Source organism: Rana temporaria, chromosome 2 (assembly GCF_905171775.1).
Source record: "Rana temporaria chromosome 2, aRanTem1.1, whole genome shotgun sequence".
Lineage (NCBI taxonomy): Eukaryota > Metazoa > Chordata > Amphibia > Anura > Ranidae > Rana > Rana temporaria.
Window position 1 is genome coordinate 220658391 of NC_053490.1, and position 25942 is coordinate 220684332.

General features: G+C 41.2%; 1 protein-coding gene across 1 annotated transcript in view; it reads left to right on the forward strand.

Annotated features, from left to right (window-relative positions):
* Positions 1-25942, forward strand: part of LOC120926499 (E3 SUMO-protein ligase RanBP2-like) — a 153456-nt gene that overhangs the window by 34864 nt on the left and 92650 nt on the right. Inside the window, exons 10-16 of the mRNA XM_040336469.1 lie at positions 4466-4647; positions 6033-6205; positions 6620-6743; positions 6849-7010; positions 9698-9835; positions 10277-10423; positions 23754-23936. Coding sequence (XP_040192403.1) covers positions 4466-4647; positions 6033-6205; positions 6620-6743; positions 6849-7010; positions 9698-9835; positions 10277-10423; positions 23754-23936 — 1109 coding nt within the window. The remainder of the gene's footprint in view (positions 1-4465; positions 4648-6032; positions 6206-6619; positions 6744-6848; positions 7011-9697; positions 9836-10276; positions 10424-23753; positions 23937-25942) is intronic.

The window sequence follows — 25942 nt, forward strand, 5'->3', positions numbered from 1 at the left end:
GGTGTCACCGGGGGGTCCTCCACTCCACTCTGGTGTCACCGGGGGGTCCTCCACTCCACTCTGGTGTCACCGGGGGGTCCTCCACTCCACTCTGGTGTCACCGGGGGGTCCTCCACTCCACTCTGGTGTCACAGGTGTCCCCCCTCCTCCGCTAAGTACAGACAGCCATGCTCCCCAGGACAGACAGTCTATCTCCTACCAGAAGGTGCAGATCTCAGACACTGTCTCCACATGCCTGCAGTCGGTGGTCCGAGGTCTGTAGTCAGCGCGCTGAGGCGAGGAGTGTCGCGCTGTGCACTGGCAAGCACACGGTCTCCACTGGGGTGGAGCAAGATGGCCGGAGCTAGGCCGAAGCCGGGGACTTTCTTACGGCCGAGGCTCCGGAGCGCTCCTACCAGCATGTCTTTGGAGTGTCGGAGGAAACGGGAGTACCCGGAGGAAACCCGCACAGGGAGAACATGCAAACTCCAGGCAGGTAGTGCTGTGGTTGGGATTCGAACCAGTGACCCTTTTTACTGCTAGTGAAAGTGCCCCACATTAAGGCCCCTTGCACATGGGGCTGTCTAGCTGCAGTGCATCGCCCCATGACATTGCCTGCAGGAGGGACAGCTGCAGCGTCCAGCCCTGCTGCTGTAGCCTGTTTAGACCTATGGCAGGCTGTGGCTTGATGGGGCTGAACACTATAACAAAAAAAAATATGTTTAGGCACAGCCTCCCATAGACAGGATGCTGCAGTGGTGCTGGACACTATACCTATCCCTCCTGGGTGTATTAAAACATTAGTTGTATGCAATGGGCCTAATGGTCATGTCTGCACAGTCTCTCTACACAAAAACATAGCTTTTCAACAGTTCCATCTTAGATTAGGAGACTGGCTTTTCTGGATCCCTTTTCTGTGCCTTTGAGGAATGGTACCCAGATCCTGCACTTTATGGCCTTTAGAATGTGACTCTATTCATCTATTGCCTTGCCGACTGGTAGGGTGTTATACAGGTCCAGGGTAGTGATCCCCCCCCAGCTGGGGAGTGGCTTTGTCCCAAATGATGGGTGACGATTGGATCCCCTTGGGGTTATCCTTCAACAGGAATTGGTGGTGCAACGGATCGTCATTGATCCGAACCAAAGATATTGATCCGAATGGCGCACACGTTATCCGCGGATTGATTTCTGAAAAAAAAAAGTTGTGCGCATGTGCAGTCCACACACAGCGTAGTCATGGCTAACGGAGGAACAGAGAAGCTTGAACGCCCCCGGAATCATTTAAATCCCCTGTATCCCCTGTGTCCCCTGAGCATTTTGGCTTCCCTGTCAAATATAATGATGAAGGAAAGAGGTTAGTGGGTATAACTGTGAACGGTGTGTAGGCACTGTTGCACAAGAAAGCCATATGACAGTGGAAACGCATTAAGCATGGCCACGCATTTGAAGCGACATCACCCCGGTGTTTCACTTACAGGAGTGAAAACGAAAACTGCTCAACAACCGCTTATCACCGTGGAATTAAAGCAGCCCCTTGTTGCACAATCAGACCAGGCTAAAGCCATCACAAACGCTATCGGTTTGCTTATAGGCGCAGACATGGGGCTGTATTCGGTTGTGCAAAACGAGTGCTTTAAACACATGCTGAAAGCGCTTGAGCCACGTTACGACTTATTTTTAAAAAATGTTCCTGTTCCTATCTGTGATTCTGATCCAACCCATGAGTTTTTTTTTTTGTTTTTTTTCTTTTTTTTTGATCCGTTGGCTGGGAAATTATTACCATTTATTTTTGTCAGTGCATTCTACCCCCCCCCCCCCCAGGTAGATGTCATTTACTTTGCACCAGCGATTCCCTACATTGTAAAAGCCATCATAGATATTTTTTTGAGCCTCTTTATGGCTTTTAAAGGCGGCGGGGGAGGTTTACCCTATATAGAGCTAGCCGTAGACCAGGTGGTCCCCGGCCATCTCTGAACCCTGGAGGCCGAAAACTGTCATGTCACTTTGGGATCTGGCAGATGTAAACATTGCCTTTTTTCTTTCCAGCATAGAGGAGAAATGTGGGGATTTATAGACCTCAGATCTCTTCGTAAAGAGGATCTGGAATGCCCTATTCCTATTACAAGGGGTGTTCACATTCCTTGTAATAGGAATAAAAGTGATCAAAAAAATTGTAAACATAATACATTTTATATATATATATATATATATATATATATATAATAAATAAATAAATAAAATAAATATATATTATATATAATATTTATTTATTTTATTTATTTATTTTAAAGCACCCCCATCCCCTCGTGCTTGCACACGGAAGCGGACATGTACAAATCTGTAAGCGGCGTTCAAACCACACTCATGGGGTATCGTTGGAGCGAGAGCAATATTTCTGGCGCTAGACCTCCTGTAACTCTAAAGTGGTAACCTGTGTAAAAAAAATTTAAAAATTCAAGCGTCTCCTATGGAGATTTTTAGTTTGGCACCACTCCATGAATGTGCGCGATTTTAAAGCGTGACATGTTTGATATCTTTTACTCTGTATAACATCTTTCACATTATACAAAACAAATTGGGGTAAATAGTGTGGGGTCTTTTTCATGAAAAAAAAAAAAAAGTGTTTTTGAAAAACATTTGAAAAATTGCTGCGCATTTGCTGTGTGACATAAAAAATTGCAACGATCGACATTTTATATTAATTTATATATATATGTGTGTGTGTGTGTGTGTGTGTAATATTTTCCCAAAAATGTGTCAAGTGTCCGATCTGTTTGCTGCAATGTCGCAGTCCTGCTAAAATTATGTAGAATAATACATATTGGCCTAAACTGTTGATGAAATTTTTTTTTACTTATAGCAAAATTTATTTTTTGTAGCAAAAAAAAATAAAACCGCAGAGATGAGCAAATGCCAGCAAAAGAAATCTGGGGGAAGAAAAAAACCTAAATTGTGTTTGGTACAATGTTGGAAGACGCAGTGCCGTATTGCAAAAAATGGCCTGGTCACCAAGGGGGCAAATACTTCCGGAGCAAAAATGGTTAATGTAATTGTCAAAAGCCTTTCACGCTTGGGAAATGCTTGTAATTATACTTCAGTATACCATGACAAATCTAAACTATGAAGAAGCAGACTTGGTGATAATTTTTAAGATTTGTGTCATTCTTAAAACTTTTGGCTACGGCTGTATATGCATTCCTGCTGTTGCAGCTTCTACATTGTCTGCTTCGCAGTATTTGAGTGCCAGGAATTCTGGGATTTTTGATTGTGCTGGCTTAGGCAAGGAGAACTTGCTACTCCAACATTGTGAACTTGTCATCCCATCCGGACCAACCCAACCTACTGCTGCAAGTTTTGATCTTCCATCCTTCTTTACAGTCTTTGGCTTTGAAGCCAGGGTCCTAAGTTATAGGGGAGTCTTTAAATTGGTCACATGAGCTAAATTTCAAGTCTGGTTGCATAGAGTCTGAACACTTATTTTTAAGTGATATTTCCGAATTTTTTTTTTTTTCCCCCCATACATTTGCTAACATTTCTAAAACTCTGTTTTCACTTTGTCATTATAGGGTACTAAGTATAGATAAGAATTTTTATTTAAACTGTATCGGGCTGCAATACAAAAAATAAAAAAAAAGTTTTGGTCTGAATGTATATGGACGAAAACCCCCTAGTCTTAACTTGAAAGTCAAAATACAACTTGCAAGTCCAGTTGTAAATCTTCAAAGTCACCTTTCTAGCCTTCAGCAGGGTAGGAATGACCGAATCGGAGGCTCCTCTGTATCTTGGGACCTCCTGCCTAAGATGGGTGATACTTTCCATCTCAACTGTCCAAGGCTCATGTGGTTCGTGAGAGCATGTATTACTGAAGTTGACTGCTGCATATCGTGTCAGTCAGGTTCCCTCTTTGTGCTTCCTGAATTCCTAAATGCCCAAGGAAAGGTCACGTAGTTTCAATCAATCTACCAGCCCTTGATGGATTTTTATGGCCCAAAAGAAAAAGTCTCAACAGGTTTCAGTACCTCCATGTTTGTAAGGCTACTACCGGTCTTTGGTTCATACCTTTACTCAGTTTTACCAGCTGGGTGTTGGAGGATGCTTGTTACATTTTTGTGGGCGTTTTGCAGGCCACACAAGATTCTAACTTGTTTGGGGCCAGTTGGCTTGTTGCTCTCCCCTCATATTCAGTGCTTTGGGACTTCCCTAACGTATGGTTAAGATGCTTGGTGTCCTGTGGCGTACAATGAAGAAAATCTAATTTGTGTCCTGTTTGTTTTTTTGTTTTTTTTTTGTTCTTGTAATGGATATGAAAAAAATGCCCCGATCCTATGATGCACTGCAGATTCTGAACTAGTGCTTACAGCTAAAGTTTGCATATTCAATTTACTAGACTATTTGAGGTTTTGTATGCTTTATGTAAAATTGGGAAATGCATTTTACATCACTTCAATCCTTATTGAAAATGTTGACTTTTTTTATTTTTTTATAGGTGCCATTCGTATGCACAATGGAGATTTGCAGCACTTAACCTGGCTTGGTCTGCAGTGGCACTTCATGTTTTCATTGTCAAACCTTCGGAAGTGGCTTAAGCAGCTTTTTCCTCGGGTACCTCATGAAACTTCAAAGCTTGAATCCAACAGTCCAGAATCTATATGCATTCTTGATCTGGAGGTAGGTTTCATGGTTTTTGGATGCTAAATGGTTTCAGATTTGATTAAACTGTAATTCATAAAGCTTTTTAAAGAAACGTTTTTCGGAGAGTCGAGGCTTCTATTGCTGCTGCTTACTCTACAAATGCAAGGTTCCTGGCTGTCATCCTTGCTCTCTAACTTCAATACTTTGTGTCTTTATTACTTGGAACAAACATGCAGATTAGGAAGTTTTGACTTTTCAGGGCAAGCATACTAGCTCAGTCAGTAGCTAAAGCCTTAAAGCGGAGTTCCAGTTTTTTTTTTTTTTTTTTATTAAAAGTCAGCAGCTACAAAAAGTGTAGCTGCTGGCTTTTAATAAACATACTTACCTGCTCCACTGTCCAGCGACTCACCGCCCTTAGCTCCGCTCCTCCCCCTCCGCCGGTGCCTCCATCCTAACTGGGCACCTGGCCGGGCACTCACTGTGCGAGCGGCGCTGCGCTACCTGATTGGACAGGCGATCGCCTGGGACCTGTCGTGTGTCCCAGGCGATCGCCTACAGGGAGACACTGTTTTGCTTTTTGCTATAATATCCCAATTTAAAAAAAACTTTTTGAGTGTTTGCCTATGATGAGAGGGTGTGTGTGCCTTTCCTCCAATCAGCAATCTTCACTATCTTGGCTGTATGCCCAGACATCACACTCTGTGTTAATAACCAGGAAGAGAAAATCTCCTAACATGATCTCAACTTTCTAAACTTTATATAAATGTGAACACAGCAGATATACATGTAAAACCTATGTATGTGAGATTTGGTTAATCTCTGTGTATTATCTGAGGCTGTTCACTTCACTGGGTGTATGGAGGGTTTACATCCACTTTAAGGGACCAGATATATAATTTTATAAAAAAAAAATTGGGGGGGGGTGGGTTATTGGAATGGGTTAACCGCTTTAATCATAGCAATGATTGAGCACCAGATGGTGTGAAACGCGTCGGCTGGTTACTGTTCACCTACTTTTGCTGTATGATATTGCTTTTATTGGAATAAAGAGATTTTTACTTTTTTTTTTGTATGTTTTTTTGTGTGCAGTTCAAGACTCTTGCTTAAAATTCTGATGTTGAGGAAATTATGTATTTTTACCATGACTGCATGAAGCTATATACAGAAATAAACCTGTTTTTAGATTTCTAAAATGCCCATGTATATGCATCCCAGAGGGCCTATATAGATTTTGTTTATGTATCTAAAGCTGGAGATTTTATTTTTTTTGTAAACGGCTCTGTAGTGGAAATGTCAGCTGTCGGAGAGTGTAGAGTAGTTCCTGCTGTAGGCAGGCAAGATATACATTGGGTCTGTCTTACTCAATGAGCAGGTTTGACAAGTTAATCCATAGAAAGCTAACTATTTTCTTTCCTTTTTAGGTATTTTTGCTAGCAGTTATATACACAAGTCACCTTCAGTTGCAAAATAATTATTCATCAACTGACTGCCATCAGCCTCGTTGCTTACCTATGCCCATATGCAAGCAGCTATTTACAGACAAACAAGGGTCATTGTGGAACGCTGTCTACAGCCTTATTCATAAAACAGCCCAGTAAGTAGTGTGTGTGTGTGTGTGTGTGTGTGTGTCTCAAACGTTTCTGCATATTAGTGATGCTAAACCCAGGTTTAAAAAAAAAAATGTTTAATTTTAACGCAAACTAGCTGCTATTGCTCTCAGCCTCCAAATGCCTCCACCCCCCCCCCCCCTCTACTGTGATTAGACTTTCTGTTAGAGGGTGGCCACATTTTGTTCTCCATGGTCCATAGCCTCCCTCTCTCTTGCTTTCTCCCAAGGTGAATTGGAGACTTTGGGGTTGGCAGCATGCATAGGCAGAGAGTAGTTGAAAGGCAGAAAAGTGCAGTATAAAATTATCTCATAAATACGTTACAGGGAGATTAGTGGATAGATATATATTTTGTTTGAAGAATAAGCATATCATTTAGTGTCACTCATTTCTAAATGCAGGCCTGGATCTTCGGCTAAACTTCGGCTTGTGATACAGTATGAGCTTAACACACTGCGAGCCCTGGAAAAGCATGGTCTGCAGCCTGCCCTTCTCATACACTGGTCAAGGAGTCTTAGCACTACTGTAAGTGTCTGTTTGTATTTCTATTATATCTGAATAATTGCATGCATTACATGCACCAAGAAAACTGGTTGCATTGCACACCATAACTTGTTTCTGTTACTTCAGGGGAGCAGTTTGAATTCCTTCTATGATCAGAGGGATTATATGGTCCGATGCATTCACTACTGGAAGAAAGTATTACCACTGCTAGATGTGATCAAACAGAAGAGGAGCATACCTGAGCCAATTGACCCACTTTTCAAACATTTCCACAGCAGAGATATTAAGGTATTTGGGTTAAGGATACTGTTTTTATGTAATTTTATGTTGTACCTTCAGTTTTACAAATGTAGTACTTCCTATCTTGAACTGCAAAAAAAGTAATACAAATTAAAAATAAATTTAATTAAAAGGATAGTGTAAAAATTAAAAACGTTTTGTCTGCCTTTCAGACCGATAGCTGATATTGGCCCTGAAACAATATTGGTCAACTCTTAAAGTGATACTGTAGGTTTAAAAATGATTTTCATTTTTTTTTTTTTAAATGACAAACATGTCTCAGCTCGTTTTACCGAGTGGCCCCGGAATGCCGTTTTCTAGGGTCCCTCGGGGGCTCTCTTGGCTCCTCCCCACTTCAGGTAACCCCTCTATGGGAAGTGCTCTCCCAAGGGGGGTTACTGCATAGAATGCATTAAGGTGAAAAAATAGCGTTTACAACCCCTTTAATTTATATACTACTAAACTGTTTTATGTTGCACGTTATATGTGATTTGTTACCCATCCTGTGGTAAAAGGTGGATGCCATTCTGTGATTAACCACTTCATACCAGGTGCTTTTGCACTTTGAATGACAATTGCGCGGTCATGCAACACTGTACCCAAACTACATTTTTATAATTTTCTTCCCACAAATAGAGCTTTCTTTTGGTGGTATTTGATCACCTCCTGGGATTTTTATTTTTTGCTAAACAAACTAAAAAAAAAAAAAATCTTTTGATTAAAAATACTTTTATTTTTTTTATTTTTTTTGGTTTTATAAAATGTTGTTTTCCCCTTCATTGATGGGCACTGATATGTAGAATTGGGGGGGGGGGGGCACTGATATGTAGGCAATGGCACTGACGTGGGCACTGATTGGGTGCAGATTGGCAGCTTATTGGTACATTTGATGGGGGCTGTGCTGATAATCAATGTGCTGATTATCGGCACAGGCCGCTATCTGGCAGGGAGAACGCAGATTGGCTCTTAGTCAGAGTGGCCCAAGGGATGCGGTTTACCAGCACTTCCTGGTTCATGCGATGATCAGCTGTGATTTGTCACTGCTGATCATGTAGTAAGAAGCCTCTGACAGAGGCTTCCTAACACGATCGGAGATGCAGCGTGTCAGACTGACATGCTGCACTTGCGATCGCCACGTTGCGCACCCCCATGGGTGCGCCCCGGCATGTTATCAATGAGGATGGTTTATATTCTGTATTAAACAACAAAAAACTCTCTATCTCTCTCTTTCTCCTTCTTGCTGGAGCCAATCACGGCAAGCAATGTATTCTATTAATGAATGCAAAGAATACATGAATACAGAGGCTGTAACATCATCAGCCCACGCCTCTCTGACTCTTAAAGCCAATCCGAGCAGCCTACTGTATGTAGAGGGTTCTCCCTCGAAATGCATCAGCATAGCCATCAGACAGCATCTGGTCTCATTGCACCTTTTGTAGCTTTCCAGCAGTCCTAGAGGCAATTTTTTTAATGTAATTGCACTAGGTCGGTGCGCCCTTTTCTTGTGTGGGCTTTTTTCTTTCCCTTTCTTGTCACTACAGCTTGTAGTGGCTCAAAGTTGGCTGCTCTTTCTTGCAAAGAAAAACACTTTTCACCAGGATGCGGTGGTATTTAAGCCTTGGTCCTCCTATTTAGGACAGGTAATTCATTCCACCTGAATCGAGGCACGGTGTTGCCATCTTATGTTTTCTTAGGAGAAGGTGCTTTACGCTCTGGATGCTATTTGAGTGCAGCTGAAGTCTACAGCTTAATTTCGACTGATTTCCTTGTCTGTTCTGCCTGAAGATCCTGCTGCTTCCTCATTCACTATGTCTAAGTGGATTTGTCAGCTCACTTCAAAGGCCTATGATATCAAGATTTCTCCTTTCCCAGTCAAAATACAAAATCAGGTTAATTGATTGAAGAACATGAGACTTGTTCTAATGGTTGTGAATGGTGAGATGAATTTGTCTACTGTAAACGCCACAGTGATTTTTTTTTTTTTTTCCATGAAGTGCACTGCCACCATATAGAAAACTCGCTTACCAGATGGCAAGCAAGACCAGGCATGTGGCTATAGCCCAGCCAAGGCCTTTGCTTGCACGGTTGATCGTAAGAAAACCCTGGGTAGATGGTTGCACTGATTCTCACACTGATGCCACCATAAGATCCGTAATCGTAACATTCAGCATTGGACCCAGAAAGAGAAACTGACCATAGACTAATATTGTCTAGTTGCTATTTTATTATTCAAGTAAAAATATTGTACTTTTAGAAGTTTAATAATTGCGCATAAAATAGGAAGCCGGCTGCAAACAAACTCCCGTCCTCCTAGTGAGACAGCGTGGCGACGTCTGCACGTACCCTCCTCCCAGACGCGTTTCGTCATACGTGACATTGTCAATGGGGAACGGGCAGTGTACTGACTCGCCACCTTTTTATACAACCACATGGTCTGAGTACCGGATGCGGAGCCAAAAATGCCATATTGAATATGGGCAGCCCTTCCCTCTTATGGAAATGGCATAGCAAGCGTACTTAATTTAAATAAAAATCAATATGAATACAATGTGTTAGATGAAATATAACCCCTGAGAATTAATATCACGAAACGTCCTGCTAAAATAACATTGTGCAAATTCCCTGTCTGTAATGTTACACATTGGTGAGTGCTATAAGCTACAAATGTCAATATATCATTTTTTTGCCTTCTCCAGTTGTCTGAAGTAAGAGATCTGGAAGACGAAGCTGGTGTTGCATTTGCCAAAATGGATATGTTTGAAGGAAAGACTGATGATGCTATACTAGCTTTGGAAGCTATTAACAGTGTGGATTCTTACTGGCATCTTGCAACGGTATGTGTATTGTCTATGCAACACCTAGCCATGTCTCAATGTAGCCATTAAAACTTGCTCCCCATTCTTGGTCTATAGCATTGATTTAAAAAGCCTTGCTGCAGTATTTGAGCGTTTGTTTTTTTTAACTGTCCAAACTAAAACTCTTCAGTTGGGTTGGCAGTTCTCATAATTGTCTCACATAAGACTCAAGTTATCATTTTAAACTTGTAGTACTAGTAATCTATTAGACTTCAAATTTGTCTTTTAAAATAATGTATTATGAGATTCATGTAAATGCAAAAATATACTTTTATATAGTAAAATAGATTTTGCTTGATCAACAATTGAAGAGACACCGTAAACTGTGAAATAAAAAATGGAAGATTGGGTTTGTCTTTGAAATGTAGCTTGAATTTACTCTCTTTTTTGGTGTTTCCTTGTTTTTATTACTTTGCAAAGGTATACCAGAGAAAAGGAGAAGATATTGAGAGTGATGCTGTGTCCTCTGAAGAGCAGGTGGTGTATCAGAATTGCATGCAGAAATGTAAAGCCTATCTAATCAAGATTCTTGATGAGGTTGCTGCAGATCCATCCCTGGTATCAAAGGTAATTGCTTTCACTTAGTGCTTTTGATTAGTTTCTATGTATATACATGTTATATTGCTTTTGCATCACTTCATATCTGGGGAAAGAAAAGCCCTAGGTTTTGTTGTTCCTTTACTGTCTCATTTTGTTCAGAACCGTGATTTTCTGGTAGTGGTATAGTTTTAATATTTTAGATGTGCTAAACTTTCAAGTTTACCTGCTGTTTTGTACTGAGATTAATTCTTTTTTTTTTTTTTCTTTTTTTTTTTCAATAAAATTTTTATTGGTATATTTAATAATACATAAACAGTAAACAAAGTAACAATCGAAATTGTTCAGAAACATGCAATGAATAAGCATACTTAGGATTGTATAAATTTAGTAGGCATAGAAGTAGAAATACCAGTCGATTGAGTAAGAAATAAAGTAAGAAATAAAGTAAGTAAAAAGACTGTATCAACTTATCCTGGAAGGAACTTCTACTCGTTGTATAATACATTTAAAAAAAAAAAAAAAACATCAATACTAACTCATGGAGAAGAACCTTTTAAAAAAACAAATGTGCAACAAATTAACCTAATCGTTTAATAATTGTAATAAGTGACACAATAAGTCACAGAGAACTCAAAGGTGAACAATAATGGCTATGTGTTACTTACTTACCAAGTTTTTCCAGGGGGCCCATGAGATGGTGTGCTTAGGTAAAGTAAATAGAGACACAGCCATCATTTTCTCGTACGTGTAATGGATATTAGTTAAGTCAATAGCATCCAAGATATTAGGAGGATATGGATCTTTCCATTTTCTGGTTATCGAAAGTCTGGCGGCCATAAGTAGATGAACTATCGAGCACCTGAGATTCGCTGAAAAGTTTTCGATACCCAGAGAAAGCAAAGCCAAGGCTGGGTCTGGATCAATCCGCTTTTCAGATAAATCGGATATAATTCCAAACACCTCCTCCCAATATTTCTTAAGCATAGGGCAACCCCATAAAGTATGTAGGAGATCTCCTCTGAATCCACACAATCTCCAACACCTGTCCGACTGCTGTCCACCAAATTTTGATAAAACATCTGGGGTATAATACCACCTCAACGTGAATTTAACAGATAATTCCCATAGTGTAGTGCAACTAGAGGTAGATTGATTTAGTTTGCACGCGACCAGCCATTGGTCATCTGTGTACGATCGACCTAGATCTTTCTCCCATTGAACATGTGATGAGGTTTTAGAGAAGCTCTGTTTTTTTTTGGAGCAAATTATAGAAAACGGAGATTAAATAGGACCACATTACGGGATGTACCAGAGTAGTATTAAAGTGTAATTTGCTTATACATTTTACTATGAGTGAGTAATGGGGTTGGCACCAACTAGGTAAACCGAATTCGGATTGAATGGCTTGGAATGTTTTAACCTCTCCTTTGTAGAAAAGGTCATGTATGTGGTTAATACCATGAACACCCCAAATATCCAGTGGAATGTGTTTCAAAACTAGACTTAATACGTTCAGTGGGGCATGCACTTTAAGGGTAGAATCGGAGGGGTCCATAGATTTTAGCACTTTAAGCCAAGTAGTAATTGATAACTGCATTGTGGGGGGTAGAAAGGTAGGGATTTTAATCCCCAGCTCGGCACCAAACAACCACAAAGAAGCAGAGCCATGGACGCAGAAGGAGGTTTCAATTCGACCCCATGCTGTGTTGGGATAAGGTTGAAACCATTCCTTTAGTTGGGACAATATAGACGCATGAAAGTAATCACGGAAATCGACATAACCCACTCCACCCCATTTTCTATGTTTGATTAGTTTGTAGTGTGCGCATCTCGATTTCTTCCCGTTCCAAATGTATTTGGAGAGAATTGATTGTAAAGATTTAAAGAAGTGAACCGGGATATGTATAGGTAAACATCGAAACAAATACAATATTTGTGGGAGGTGTAACATTTTGAATGCCGATAATCTGCCCCACCAAGATAATTCATGTTTGCCTAGATTTGTTAGGTCAGATATCAATTTTTTTTTTAGAGGAATATAGTTCTGTGTGAAGAGAGATCTAGTAGATCGGGTTAGTTGTATCCCTAGGTAAGGGATGCTGGTTTCTGCCCATGAATAGGGGAACTGAAGCTGGAGTAGGCCGTTAGACACAGCGTCAATACCTATATCCATGGCATAAGATTTGTTTTCATTAACTTTATAAAATGAAATACTACCAAACCAGGCCAATATCTTTTGAACCTCTGGCAAAGAAGAAAACGGGGAAGATAGCATCAAAATAATATCGTCTGCAAATAAACTAATTTTATGTGTGCAATCACCAATAGATACACCTGAAACTTTCGGACTAGATCTAATGTGCTCAGCTAAAGGTTCTATCATTAGATTAAATATCAAAGGGGACAATGGGCAGCCTTGTCTGGTGCCGTTAGTGATATGGAATGGCTTAGACAGCATGCCAGAGCAAAAAACTCGTGCAACGGGATTAGAGTATAAGGCGAGAATTGCATTGAGAATAAAGCCCTCAAAACCAAACTCCTGTAAAGTAAGCGTCGGATAGGTCCAATTGACCCTGTCGAACGCCTTCTCTGCATCTAAAGATAGGAGCAGAGAAGGCGTTCCAGTAGCATTGATACTGTGGATAATGTCAATTAACCGTCGGGTCGCGTCGGAAGACTGTCTACCTCTAGTGAAACCAGTTTGATCTAGATTAATTAGATCAGGGAGGAGGTCAACAATTCTATTGGCAAGCATTTTTGCATAGATTTTCAAGTCTACATTTAGTAGGGAAATTGGGCGAAAATTTTGTGGGGAAGTCGGGTCTTTACCTGGTTTAGGCAGGGTGACAATAAGCGCAGACAGCATTTCTTTCGGGAATGTAGATTCAGATGCGGAGTGATTAAATACTTCTCGTAAATGGGGTAGAAGTAATTGTTTAAACGTTTTAAAATATTCAATGGAATATCCATCCGGACCAGGAGCTTTTGCCTTAGGTAAAGAATTAATGGTAGAGAGAATCTCAGTATTATTAAACGGACTATTTAAAAGTGCAAGCTGGTCTACCGCCAATCTGGGTAACTTGATGTGTGATAGGAATGACCGAATCTCATCAGTGGAGGGATGATGAATGTTGATATCACTGGAGAGATTATATAAATCACTGTAGTAGGAACTGAATGAGTCAGCAATGAGTTGGGGGTCAATAATTTTATCTTTCGAGATTGGATCATAGAGATAAGAAATTTTTGTCTTTAGCCTATGGCCCTTTACCCTATTAGCTAGGAGTTTGCCTGCCTTGTTATTCGCAAAATACGAGCGTGCCTTCAATTTCCTGAGATTAGAATCATAAGATTCCATTAGCACAGATCTCAATTCATTTCTAATTTCATATATCTTGGATTTGAGAAAGGTAGAAGCCTTAGATTTATTTTCAGTTTCGACATCTGCTAATTTTTTGGTGAGTTCATCAATTTTAGATCTCCTTATCTTCTTTGCCCGTGATCCAAGTTGAATGAATAGACCACGAACAAAGGCTTTATGAGCGTTCCATACTGCTACCGGATCGGGCACAGAGCCAACGTTGTCCGAGAAGAATTCAGTAAATTTTTGAGACATGTATTTTATATTATCGGGTTGTTGTAGTAAAAAATTATTAATGCGCCATAAGTAAGATTTGTTATTGGAATTGACGTTTTTAAGCTTAATGCTGATTGGTGCATGATCCGACCACGTAGCAGTATGGTGGATGCGAGACTCCAAAACATTTTGAAGCAGCCACTTGTCGGAGATGAACATATCAATACGGGAGTATGTGTTGTGGCGCTGGGAGTGGAACGTGTAGTCCCTCTCAGACGCGTGACAGCATCTCCAAATGTCATATAACTCGTTATTTGCCAAAAAAGCAGCAAGAGGGGAAGCAAATCTTTTAGCATTTGAGGAGGTATCCATGTGTACGTCTGGTACTAAGTTAAAGTCGACACAAATCAAAAGATTACCTTTTTGCATGTCTATAATTTTGTTCATAGTGGCCTTGTGGAATTTCATTTGCCTTAAATTAGGTGCATATAAGTTAACTATCGTATATAAGACATTATCCAATGTACATACCAAGATAAAAAACCTTCCTTCAGGATCAGCGTATTCATTTAAAAGCGTGAAAGCCAATGAATCTTTAATAGCAATTAACACACCCCTCTGCTTGCGGGTGTAATCTGCTTTAAAAATATGCGGATAAGAGTTATGGCGGCACTGAGGAGCGCTGTCTTTAGCAAAATGCGTTTCCTGTAAGCAAAGAACATCGCAATTCAAAGACAGCGCTGTTTCCACACTGCGGCCCTCTTAGCCGGGTGATTCAGACCATTAGTATTTATAGAGAGAAAGTTGATAGACATCATGTAGCGATGAATGTGTGCTGTGTGAGTGATACTTACAAGAAGGGGTTACCTCTAGGCGAAATGGATCAATGAAAAAACGAAAGATGTCCAGAAGTATGCACTGTCAGGGAACACGGAATCAACCAGTCGTTCTGTGACAGCTGCAAATAAAAACTAAAACAGAAACCAAATCAAAACAAGAAATTAAATAAAACAAAACAAAATAAACCCAAAACAAACAAACAAAACAGAATGGCCACAATAATAGAAGTGGCAACAAATTAATATTATGAAGTCGCTCAGCATAAGTCATAAAAGACAAATCGATATTACGTGCACTGTGTAGAGCGACCTAGTGCCAACAACGTAATATCGAGGAGGTCGGGTGAAATCAATAACCGACCTAGAGGAGGGGTAATGTTCAACAGGCAAGAGTAATATAAAAGAAAAATAGCATGTCGGGTATTAGGGGGATGTACTGACAGCACAAGTAGTTGTAAAGGACTATAGCAAAGGATGGCAAAAGGAGGGGAGAAAAAAGAAATGCATCAAAGTGGGAGATCAGTAGCTTTTCATCTTCCCCTGTTCGCACGATAGTTATCCAGATGTTAATTGTCGAGGCTCCTTCCAGGTGGGTTTCTGCCATCTCTGGAGGGAAGAGATGGGGTAATACCCCAGGAACGTAGCAATAGCAAACCATCTTTAGGATTGGACACAACGATGGTTGAACCATTGTGGGTGATAATCAGCGTAGCAGGATGCTTCCATTTATACAGAATCTTGTGGTCACTCAAAGCTTTGGTAGTAGGTTTAAGTTGCCTTCTCAAATATAGAGTGTGTTGTGACAGGTCTGCGTACATATGAACGTCTTTGTAAGGACCAGGAAGTACAGAGAGGATCCTAGCTTTCGCCAGTAGCTTTTCTTTCGTGGGGTAGAAATGAATCCTCATAAGGACATCTCTAGGAATAGTCGCGTCCATATTTTTGGGTTTGGGAATACGGTGAATCCTATCAATCATTCTTTCCATCTGGGAAACTTCCGGCAGCAAATTGGCAATTAATTCATCCGCGTATGTATTTAAACTGTTGGGGGGGGATTGTTTCAGGGACCCCCCTTAGTTTAATATTGTTTCTCCTTGAACGGTCCTCAAGGTCAGCGAGCTTGGCCTTAATTTTATCGTTGTCGCATGACAGGTCTCTATAAGCTTCCATAAGACCAGTAATATCATCTGACTGGTCGTCTACTTTGTGTTCAACATTGACCACTCTGTCATTTAAACCTCGCAATTCATTAGAAAATGAGTTCATCATTAGCGAGAAGCTGGACATGAGATGTTTGTAGTGAAACTAGCATTTCTTTCATGGTAGTGTCTAGTACTGGCTGTCCCACAGTGGGATAATTTGTGATTAGCGATGCGTCACAGGGTTTAGCCAAGGCATGCTGCATATGTGACATACCTGGGATCAGAATAGCAGCTGCGTCATCGATCCTCCTCCTTGATTTAGCTGGGCTATGTGATGAAGGGCTATGCAAGGGGGAGCTTCTAATAATGGAAGATTGTTGCACTTCTTGCCACTGAGCCTCCTCATCAGGCAGATCGGTGTATGACGCAGGCGTCTGACTCACAGCTGCGGTAACTGCGCCATCATTCAGCTTTGATCTCTCTGCGCCTGGCATCTCTAAGAGGTCTGCTGGTTTTTTGTTCAGTCCTTTTTCTTTTTTCTTCCGTGGAAGCATTGAGTTTGTCCCGCGGGTATTCGCCGACAATTACCGGCTGTTTTAAAAGTCCAAAACGATCTTTTTGCCGCTGAATCCCCGGTTCTCCGACGGAGCTCACAGCTCAAGCGTCCATCACTATCGCCTGCAGGCCACGCCCCCCCCCTGAGATTAATTCTTGATGAGATCAAATCCTTTTGAATTGGCAAGGTACAAATGGTTTACAGATTCTAGTTTGTGTTTTGGCCAACTTCCACATATCTTGCATCTATTGGCAATGAAATGCATCGGTCAGACTCACAAGAGGGCACATGTCCTGGAGTAGGATGCGTGTGAGGAGAGCTTTGCATACAAATCCAGTTTCTTCTATTCTGCACTTGCACACGCCGAGGAGCTCCTTTTTCAGCCTGCCACGTTTCCTCCTTGAAAGGCTCCTGAAGCCAATGCCAAGCTTGAGCAATTATGAAGGCATGAGATGGACACGCCGGGGGAAGATGGTGGACCTTCCTCCCCTGTCTCGTAACCTCTAGCAGATGACATAGCAAAGGTTTTCGGGGCAATCTCTACCTGCCAAGTGACCTTAACCACCAAGATTGACATCTTCATGATCTGCCAAGATCTCCATAAGCTGCGAAACAGGGTGATTGAAACCGAGATCTGCATTGGCAGGGTCGAGTACACGCTGCATCCATTACAGCACTTATAAGAGCACATGCAGTGTCAACTGAAACAACTGACCAAGAAGCAAGATGATTGGCTACTCTGCTGCAATCTATGCTTCATCAGCCTCCTGGAATAAGCAGCGGTCCCCAACCCAGCTGTCTTAAAGGAAATTTTTAATCTCCTAGCAACATATGGCGGATCTGCCTATTCCACCGGGCCCACTGAATGGTAGCTCGCCAATGATCCCCCCCCCCCCCCCCAGAAGCGCCTTCTCATATTTTTATCGCTCAATTACAAGGACCAAAATGCGATCCTCTTTCTCACCAGGAAAAAAAAGGGCGACATCCCATATCCAAACGTGAAGCTGGTTGTCTTCTTCTCTGACTTTTTGGCTGCGCTCTATTTCTGGAGGCCAAGTGCCTTCTCTGTGTCCAGCACCAAGTTTGTTGTCGATCTTGAGATGGTGTCTGCTTGGCTGAATCAGCTGACTGTGTCCAGGGCAGACCTAGCCTGATTCTTGTATGTATGTATGTATGCATGCATGCATGGTCACCATGAGTATGCCACCAGCCCTCCTTGGCACCATATTCCTCAGGCCAGAAGCCTACCGCCACCTGTACACTTAAAATGCTGGGACTCTCCTAGATCCTGTTCTCCGCACCATAACATTAATACTCCTACTCCTTAATACTCCAACTCTCCCAGTGCTCTGGGGATTAGAGGGAGTCTCTTCTCTACATTTTACCATCTTCATCAACTGACCTGTCAACGATGACTTTTATACCCTGTATGTCCCCTCTGACAAACTGCTCCAACATGGAAGGCTTCATGAACTACCTCACTTTCTCCTCCATATTGAAGCCCAGTTTTATCCCACCACCACCCCTTGTAATCACTGTGAGCATACTCAATAACTATTTGTTCACCATACGTATCCTATACACTTTTTTTTTTTTTTTTTTTTTTCTTTTTTTTTTTTTTTTCTTGGGGATATACAGTATTTCACAGAAGTGAGTACACCCTCGCATTTTTGTGAAAATTTTAAGGCAGTGCTGTAAAATGGTGGCCACAAAAAATATTTACTTTTTTTGGTGCCCTATTTGGACATTTTCACTTGGGTGTACTCACTTTTGTTGCCAGCGGAGGGGACAGCAAATTTACACTGTTTTACAAGCTGTACACCCACTTTTTGACATAGCAGTGTGCCATTTCTTCACTTTTGTCACATGAATTTTTTTTATATATTTACAAAGATGTAACATGTACAAATATATAAGGGGTTCATATAGTGAACTTGGTGTTGAGTTATTCACTTTACGGTCAACACAAAAGACAAGGGGGCACTCTTTATGTCTAGAGGAAAAGAGATTTCATCCCCAAATACGGAAAGGTTTATTGACGGTAAGAGCTGTGAAAATGTGGAATAGACTCCCTCCAGAGGTAGTTCTGGCCAGCTCAGTAGACTGAAGGCCTGGATTCTTCCCTAAATGTACATAACTGGATACTAACATTTTAATAGGTAAAGTTGATCCAGAGAAAATCTGATTGCCTCTCAGGGATCAGGAAGGAATTTTCCACCCTGCTGCAGCAAATTGGAGCATTCTCTGCTGGTTTTTTTTTTTTTTTCCTTCCTCTGGATTAACTATGGGTATAGAATTGAGTATTGTGGTTACTTGTATCACGTGTATATATATTCTATATTTAGTCTCCCCTATTCAAAAGAACCACCCCCCCCCCCCCCATATACCCCTCCTTTCCCTTATTACATTCAATATTATCTCCTCGTGCAAATTACATACACATTGACAGGTGAATATTTGTTATCTATATGTTCTTTGGCATAGAATTTTTGTGAAAGTTTGTGGTTCCTTGTATCACGTATATACATTATATATTTAGTCTCCTCTACTCAAACCCCCCCACAAAAACAAGAACCCCCCCCTTCCCCTTTCTTATGTTGTCTTTATATCCCCTGTGTTACCTACCCCATCTCACCCTGCCAAAGCAACCGAAAACCAGTGGGGGGGGGGGGGAAGGAAGAAGAGAAAAGCCATTTTCTCTCTGGTTCCTTCCCTCCCATTGTTCACATATTCCTAAGTGCTATTATCTCTCATTTCTCACACACAATATTTTTATGTTGATTAATACTTATAGTTCTTAATATGTAGCCTTCTTACCTAGGGGGAATAAAAACAACATTATTATGCAATGTTGTCCTATATACCCCAATTTGTACCAACTCCTTCCCTCCCCCTCCCAAAAAAAAAAAAAAAAAAAAAAAACCCAACCCCACAAGGAAGCCCCAATAGAGCTAATTTATACATAAAGTCAATGTTCTTTAACCTCAAAAAAATAAGAGGAAAAAAGAGAAAAAAAAAAAAAAAAGTTCACACAATCGGCCCATCTATTTAGTATCTACCCATTCCAGCGCTTGGGTTGGAGTTTAAAAGAAAAGGGTGTGTGCCCCGTCCATCACTTGTAGATTACTAGGGTATAGGAGACTGTACTTTAACCCTTTCTCCCTCAGTCTTCTTCGGATTTCTGTATATTCTCTTCTTTGCTGCTGGATCTCAAATCGGGTAGTCGGGGGGGAAAAAATAATTAACGTTTTCATATTGAATATCTGCCCTTGCCCTGGCTGTTGACAGGATTTGATCTCGATCTCTATAGTTCAGTAAACGTATAAAATGGGCGTGGAGGCGCCCCTGGTTTAGGGAGGTAAAAAAATAAATCCTGTGTGCTCTCTCCACCACAAACGTTGTAGATGCTTCCGTCAAATTCAATATTTCCGTTAATAATTTTTCTGAGAACTTGACTGAATTATCTCCCTCCGCTCGCTCTGGCAAACCCAAAATACGCACATTATGTCTTCTTAAGCGGCTCTCTGTATCTATCGCTCTGTCCTGTAGCTGGGGATTTTGAAGGGGATTGTGAGGGTTTCGCTGTTGCCCCTGTTACTTTTACCGTCTTTGCTGCCATAGCTGTGGGGGAGGAGCAGGGAGTCACCGACTGTGGTTTTACACAGGGTTTATTCGGTGCCATTTAACCTCATACCAGTTCATTTATTATTTCCACCGATTTATATTCTTTATATTCTTCCTCCCTTAACCAGATATTACAAAGTAGATATAGCTCTGCCGGAGGTTTCAGCATAGGATTATGCCATCCGTCAGTAGGCTGGGCTGTGCTGAACAGGGGAGGGGGAAGCACGTGAGCCGTTGCCCACTGCCCGCTGTCAGCGTATCAACGCTTTGCAGGGGGGGGCGTGCCGTCTTCTCCTGAGTGGGCCGTTCACGCTGGGAGGGTAGAGGATTGTCCGCCCCTATATCCACCCATACCAGGGTGCATGCCGTCCGACGCTGAGGTGTAGGAGCTGGGAGAGGGAAATCAGGTCGGGGATCCAGCTAGCTGCATGAGCCGTTCTATGCTGGGGGCTCAGGGCGGTCCGTCGGCGTTGGCGTGGAAGGCAGACTGGTCCCTGTATCAGGCCTAGAGCTCGACGTTTCTCGCTGACAACATCTCGAGGTCAGAGCCCCGCCCTCTCTCACGTCTCATGGTGAATTCAGACAGAATACTGTCCTAGGGTGGCCTCGGACATGCATTCTACCTCAAATACAGACGTTGTAGAAATGCAATAATCATAAAGTGAATATTAAAATTGAGGTAGGTGGAGAAGAACTAAATGGACTGCTAGTAATTGGTTATAAAGCATTTGAGATCCAGCTCAGTGTTTTAACCCTAGTGGGGTGAGGGCCTGGAGTTCAAATATCCATCTAGTTTCGTTTTTGATTTTTTTTTCTGACATTGTGGAGTATATGTATTGTTGGTCTGGGATCTTGAGAAGGATATACTTCATCTAAAAAAAAAAAAAACATGTCCCCACTGCCTTTTGTGAAGAAGGCCTCAGGGCGCCCAAGAAAGTCCAGCAAACGCCGGGACCATCTCATACAGTTGAATCTGCTGCAGAGCTTGCTCAGGAATGGCAGCAGGCAGGTGTGAGTGCAGATGCATTCACTGTACATCTGGCCTGGTGCAGCAAAGAAGCCACTTCTCTCCAGGAAAAACATCAGGGACAGACTGATTATTCTTCAAATTGTGCAGGGCAATTGGACTGCCGAGAGCTGGGGTAAAGTCATTTTCTCTGAATCCCATTTCCGATTGTTTGGGGCATCGGGAAAAAACCTTGTCCGGAGAAGAAAAGGTGGGTGCTACCATCAGTCCTGTGTCATGCCAACAGTAAAGCATCCTGAGACCATTCATGTGATATTGCTTCTCGGGTAAAGGATGTGGGCTCCTCTCAATTTTGCCTGAGAACACAGCCCTCAATAAAGAATGGTACAAAAACATCCTCCAAGAGCAACTTCTCTCAACCATATAAGAACAGTTTGACCAACAATGCCCTTTCCAGCATGATGGAGCACCTTCATAAAGCAAAAGTGATAACCAAGTTGCTTGGAACAAAAACTTTTTTTTTTTTTTTTTGTATCCATTGCCCGTAAACTCCAGACCTTAATCCTATCAAGAGGCAGGTGACCAACCCCCCCCCCCACAAATTCTGAGAAACTGCAAGCATTGATTATGCAAGCATGGGCTGCCATCAGTTAGGATGTGGCCCAGAAGATGATTAACAGCATGTCAGGTCCACTGGCAGAGAAGGATGGGTCAACACTGCAAATTTTGATTTTTGCATAAACTTACTGTAATTGTCAAAAGCCTTTGACACTCTTGAAATGCTTGTAATTATGCTGAAGTATACCATAGTAACGTTTCACAAATAGATCTAAAAAGAAAAGCAGCAGATTTTGTGAAAAGGTTATGTTTGTGTCATCCCCTCAACCGCTGTAAAATTTAGAATTTACTTTTTTTTAAATATTGGATTAAGTGGGACTTTGCCCTGCTTTGCTGTCATTACCAAACCCACAACAGTAAAATGAGTCTGTATATGCAGTAATGCATGCTTGTTATACTTTCTGGGGAAACTAAGGGGTTAATCCTCTGCATTGTGTAAAGGCTGTTTGATCCTGTCTTTTCTGATCTAACCCTTCTTTTACCATCCCCATTCAATCTGCTGAATTTTGGTTTGTGCACTGGTTCAAATCATTTGGTGGAGAAGGGTTATGGTGTGGTGGTGTTTTTCAGGTGCTTGGCCCCTTGGTTCCAGTGAAGGGAACTCTCAAGGCAACGGCATACCAGGACATTTTGGACAATTTCATGCTTCCAACTTTGTGGCAACCATTTGGGGTTTGTCCCTTCCTGTTACAACATGACTGTGCTCAAAGCAAAGGTCCATAAAGACATGAATGAGACTTTGGGGTGGAGGAATTTGACTGGTCTGGACAAAGTCCTGACCTCAACCCGAAAGAACATCTTTGGAATGAATTGGAGCACTAACTGCGAGCCAGGTCTTTTCGTCCAACATCAGTGCTCGACCTCACAAATGCGCGCCTGGAAGAATGGTCAAATATTCCCATAGACCCACTCCTAAATTTTGTTTGTGGACAGCCTTCCGAGAAGAGTTGAAGCTGTTATAGCTGCAAAGGGTGCGCCAACTTAACATTTAACCCATGGACTAAGGCGGCGATGCCTTTATCGTTCTCGTGCGTGCAAAGGCGGGGGTCCCAATACTTTTGTGTGTATGTATGACACACACACGTATTGGGACGCCTGCCTTTACACGCATTTGAACTTTAGCCTTAGTCCGTGGGTTAAATATTTGAGTTGGCGCACCCTTTGCAGCTATAACAGCTGACATATTTACTTTTTTATAACGTAAAAAAAATTATATATATATATATATATATATATATATATATATATATATATATATATATATATATATATATATATATATATATATATATATATATATATATATATATATATATATTTTTCAAAGTATCCACCCTTGTGCGTGTATACAACGCTCCTTGCGTTTTTTTCCGTTCTTGGTAGTGTCCCTGAAAGTCTTCAAGTTGGATGGCGTTCAGAGCCTGCGGACTGGCTCTTTAGACATTATCCACATTACCAAAATGGTGTCCTTTCTCATGTTCAAATCCTGAGTCAAGATTTCATGAACAATTGACCTTTTTATAATTTCCATTTCCTCTACAGTAATTCTGATGGTAAGCCACCTGTCAAAAATGGAACAGAATGTGAATGCAGTGAGGTCTGTTCTCATTTGTGACCGATGGCTTGCGATCAGAATAAAGGCGAGCAAATGGGAATTACAAAGTCAATTGTTCATGAAATCGTGATTCAGGATTTGAACGTGAAAGCACCATTTTGGTAGTGTGGATAACGTCCAAAGAGCCACTATGCAGGCTCTGAACACCACACCACTTGAAGACTTCCAGGGATGCTACGAAGAATGAAAAAATCGCTGGGAGTGTTGTGTACACTCACAAAATGCATACTTTTAAAGAAATTACGTGTGAGTGTTTATATCAATGGGGGTGTCTCCTGAGAATTTTGATGCATACAGTTCTGAACTTTTTGGGCATTTGCCTACATTGCATTTATTTGGAAAGAGAGTTGTTCTGTTAACTTTTGTTAACGTTTGTTTTAAGTTAGACCAGTTTTTAAAAATGTTCTGCTTTCCTGCAGTTACCAGTGTCTGTTGAATCTGTTGAAGAGATGTTGGATGAAGTGAGAAGAAATCTTGATGAAGCACCTGAAAGTCAAAGCCCAAACTTCAGAGATACGCAATCCTTTATGGCTGCTTCTGGAATTAAACATTCTACTCCATCTCCATTAAAGTTTTCTCGGTCACCAAGTAAAACACCAAAGGTATACAGCATGTTGTGTCTCTGGTGTTTTTTTTTTTTTTTTATTATTGTGGTCATACTAAAGCAAATTTATTTGTGCAGAGTTTTTTAAAACAAGTTTTCTTTGCCCAGACAGGGCCGCATATAATCAATACATGCAATGCTTGAAAGGACTGTCATACTGCAGACCTAATAGAAAAAAACGAGGATCACAGATTGTGGACATGCCTGTTGTGCTTTTTAACCACTTAAGACCCGGACCTTTAGGCAGCTAAAGGACCCGGCCAGTTTTTGCGATTCGGCACTGCGCCGCGTTAACTGACAATTGCACGGTCGTGCGACGTGGCTCCCAAACAAAATTGGCGTCCTTTTTTTTCCCCCCACAAATAGAGCTTTCTTTTTGATTACCCCTGCGATTTATTTTTTATTTTTTGCGCTATAAACAAAAATAGAGTGACAATTTTGAAAAAAATAATATTTTTTTAACTTTTTGCTATAATAAATATCCCCAAAAATATATAAAAAAAAAATATTTTCCCTCAGTTTAGGCCGATACGTATTCTTCATTTTTTTCCATAAAAAAAAAAAAATAGCAATAAACGTTTGGTTTGCGCAAAAGTTATAGCGTTTACAAAAAAGGGGATAGTTTTATTGCATTTTTATTAACAATTTTTTTTACTACTAATGGCGGCGATCAGCCATTTTTTTTTTTTCGTGACTGCGACATTATGGCGGACAATTTTGACACATTTTTGGGAGAATTGTCATTTTCACAGCAAAAAATGCTTTTGAAATGCATTGTTTACTGTGAAAATGACAGTTGCAGTTTGGGAGTTAACCACAAGGGGGCGCTGATGGGGTTATGAAAGAAACACAAATGAGGTCAAACTGTAGGGGGGTGTGGCTGTAGGTGTGACGTCATCGATTGTGGTTCCCTATAAAAGGGAACACACGAGCGATGACAGCGCCACAGTGAAGAACGGGGAAGCTGTGTTTACACACAGCTCTCCCCGGTCTTCAGCTCCGGGGACCGATCGCGGGACTCCAGCGGCGATCGGGTCCGCGAGTTCCGTGGCCACGGTGCTTCGGACCCCAAGGCTGGGCTTAAAGAGCCACGTACGTGGATGTGCCCAGCCGTGCCATTCTGCCGACGTATATCGGCGTGAATGGGTCCTTGAGTGGTTAAGGACCGTTTTCCCTCACAGTATTGAGTAATTTTTTAAGATACAAAATCAATCAATATAACCATAGTCTATACCAGGGATATGCAATTAGCGGACCTCCAGCTGTTGCAGAACTACAAGTCCCATGAGGCATAGCAAGACTCTGACAGCCACAAGCATGACACCCAAAGGCAGAGGCATGATGGGAATTGTAGTTTTGCAACATCTGGAGGTCCGCTAATTGCATATCCCTGGTCTATACATATGAAATGTATTCACGGAGATGTGCAATCATACAAAATGGTTGTATCTATTGGTTGACAAAAACAAATGTTTACATGAAATTAAAATACAGATTGTGTTGCATAAAAATCTTGAATATCAGTAGACACACCCGTAAAATGGGCATGTAGTAACTTTGACGTAATATCACCATGATGAACTTCTCGGTAGAATCAATAACCTTGTGAAATGACAATTAAAACATCGTCTGTATTTCTCACCTCAAACCGTTACTGTACAAGTGGTTAACAATGTGAAATAAATTAGACATTTGTTTTGCCAATGATAATGCAAACTATGCAAAATTAAAAATATAATGAAAAATTTGAATCTTTAGAGAAAAATCTACAAGGCGGTTATTGATTCGGGAGAATAATTATCAATTGTAGAATATTCACTGCATCAATATTTTAGAGGACACAAATGAATACAAGATAGTCAACATGACATAATTACCCATTCTAAAATGGCTACTCCTCTGAATTGCTGGTTACCAGAATGGCTGCCGTGGCTTTCAAGATGGATACTCTTAAAGAGGAATTGCTACTTGCGACCTTCCGAGTTCCAAGTGCCAGGTGTTCAG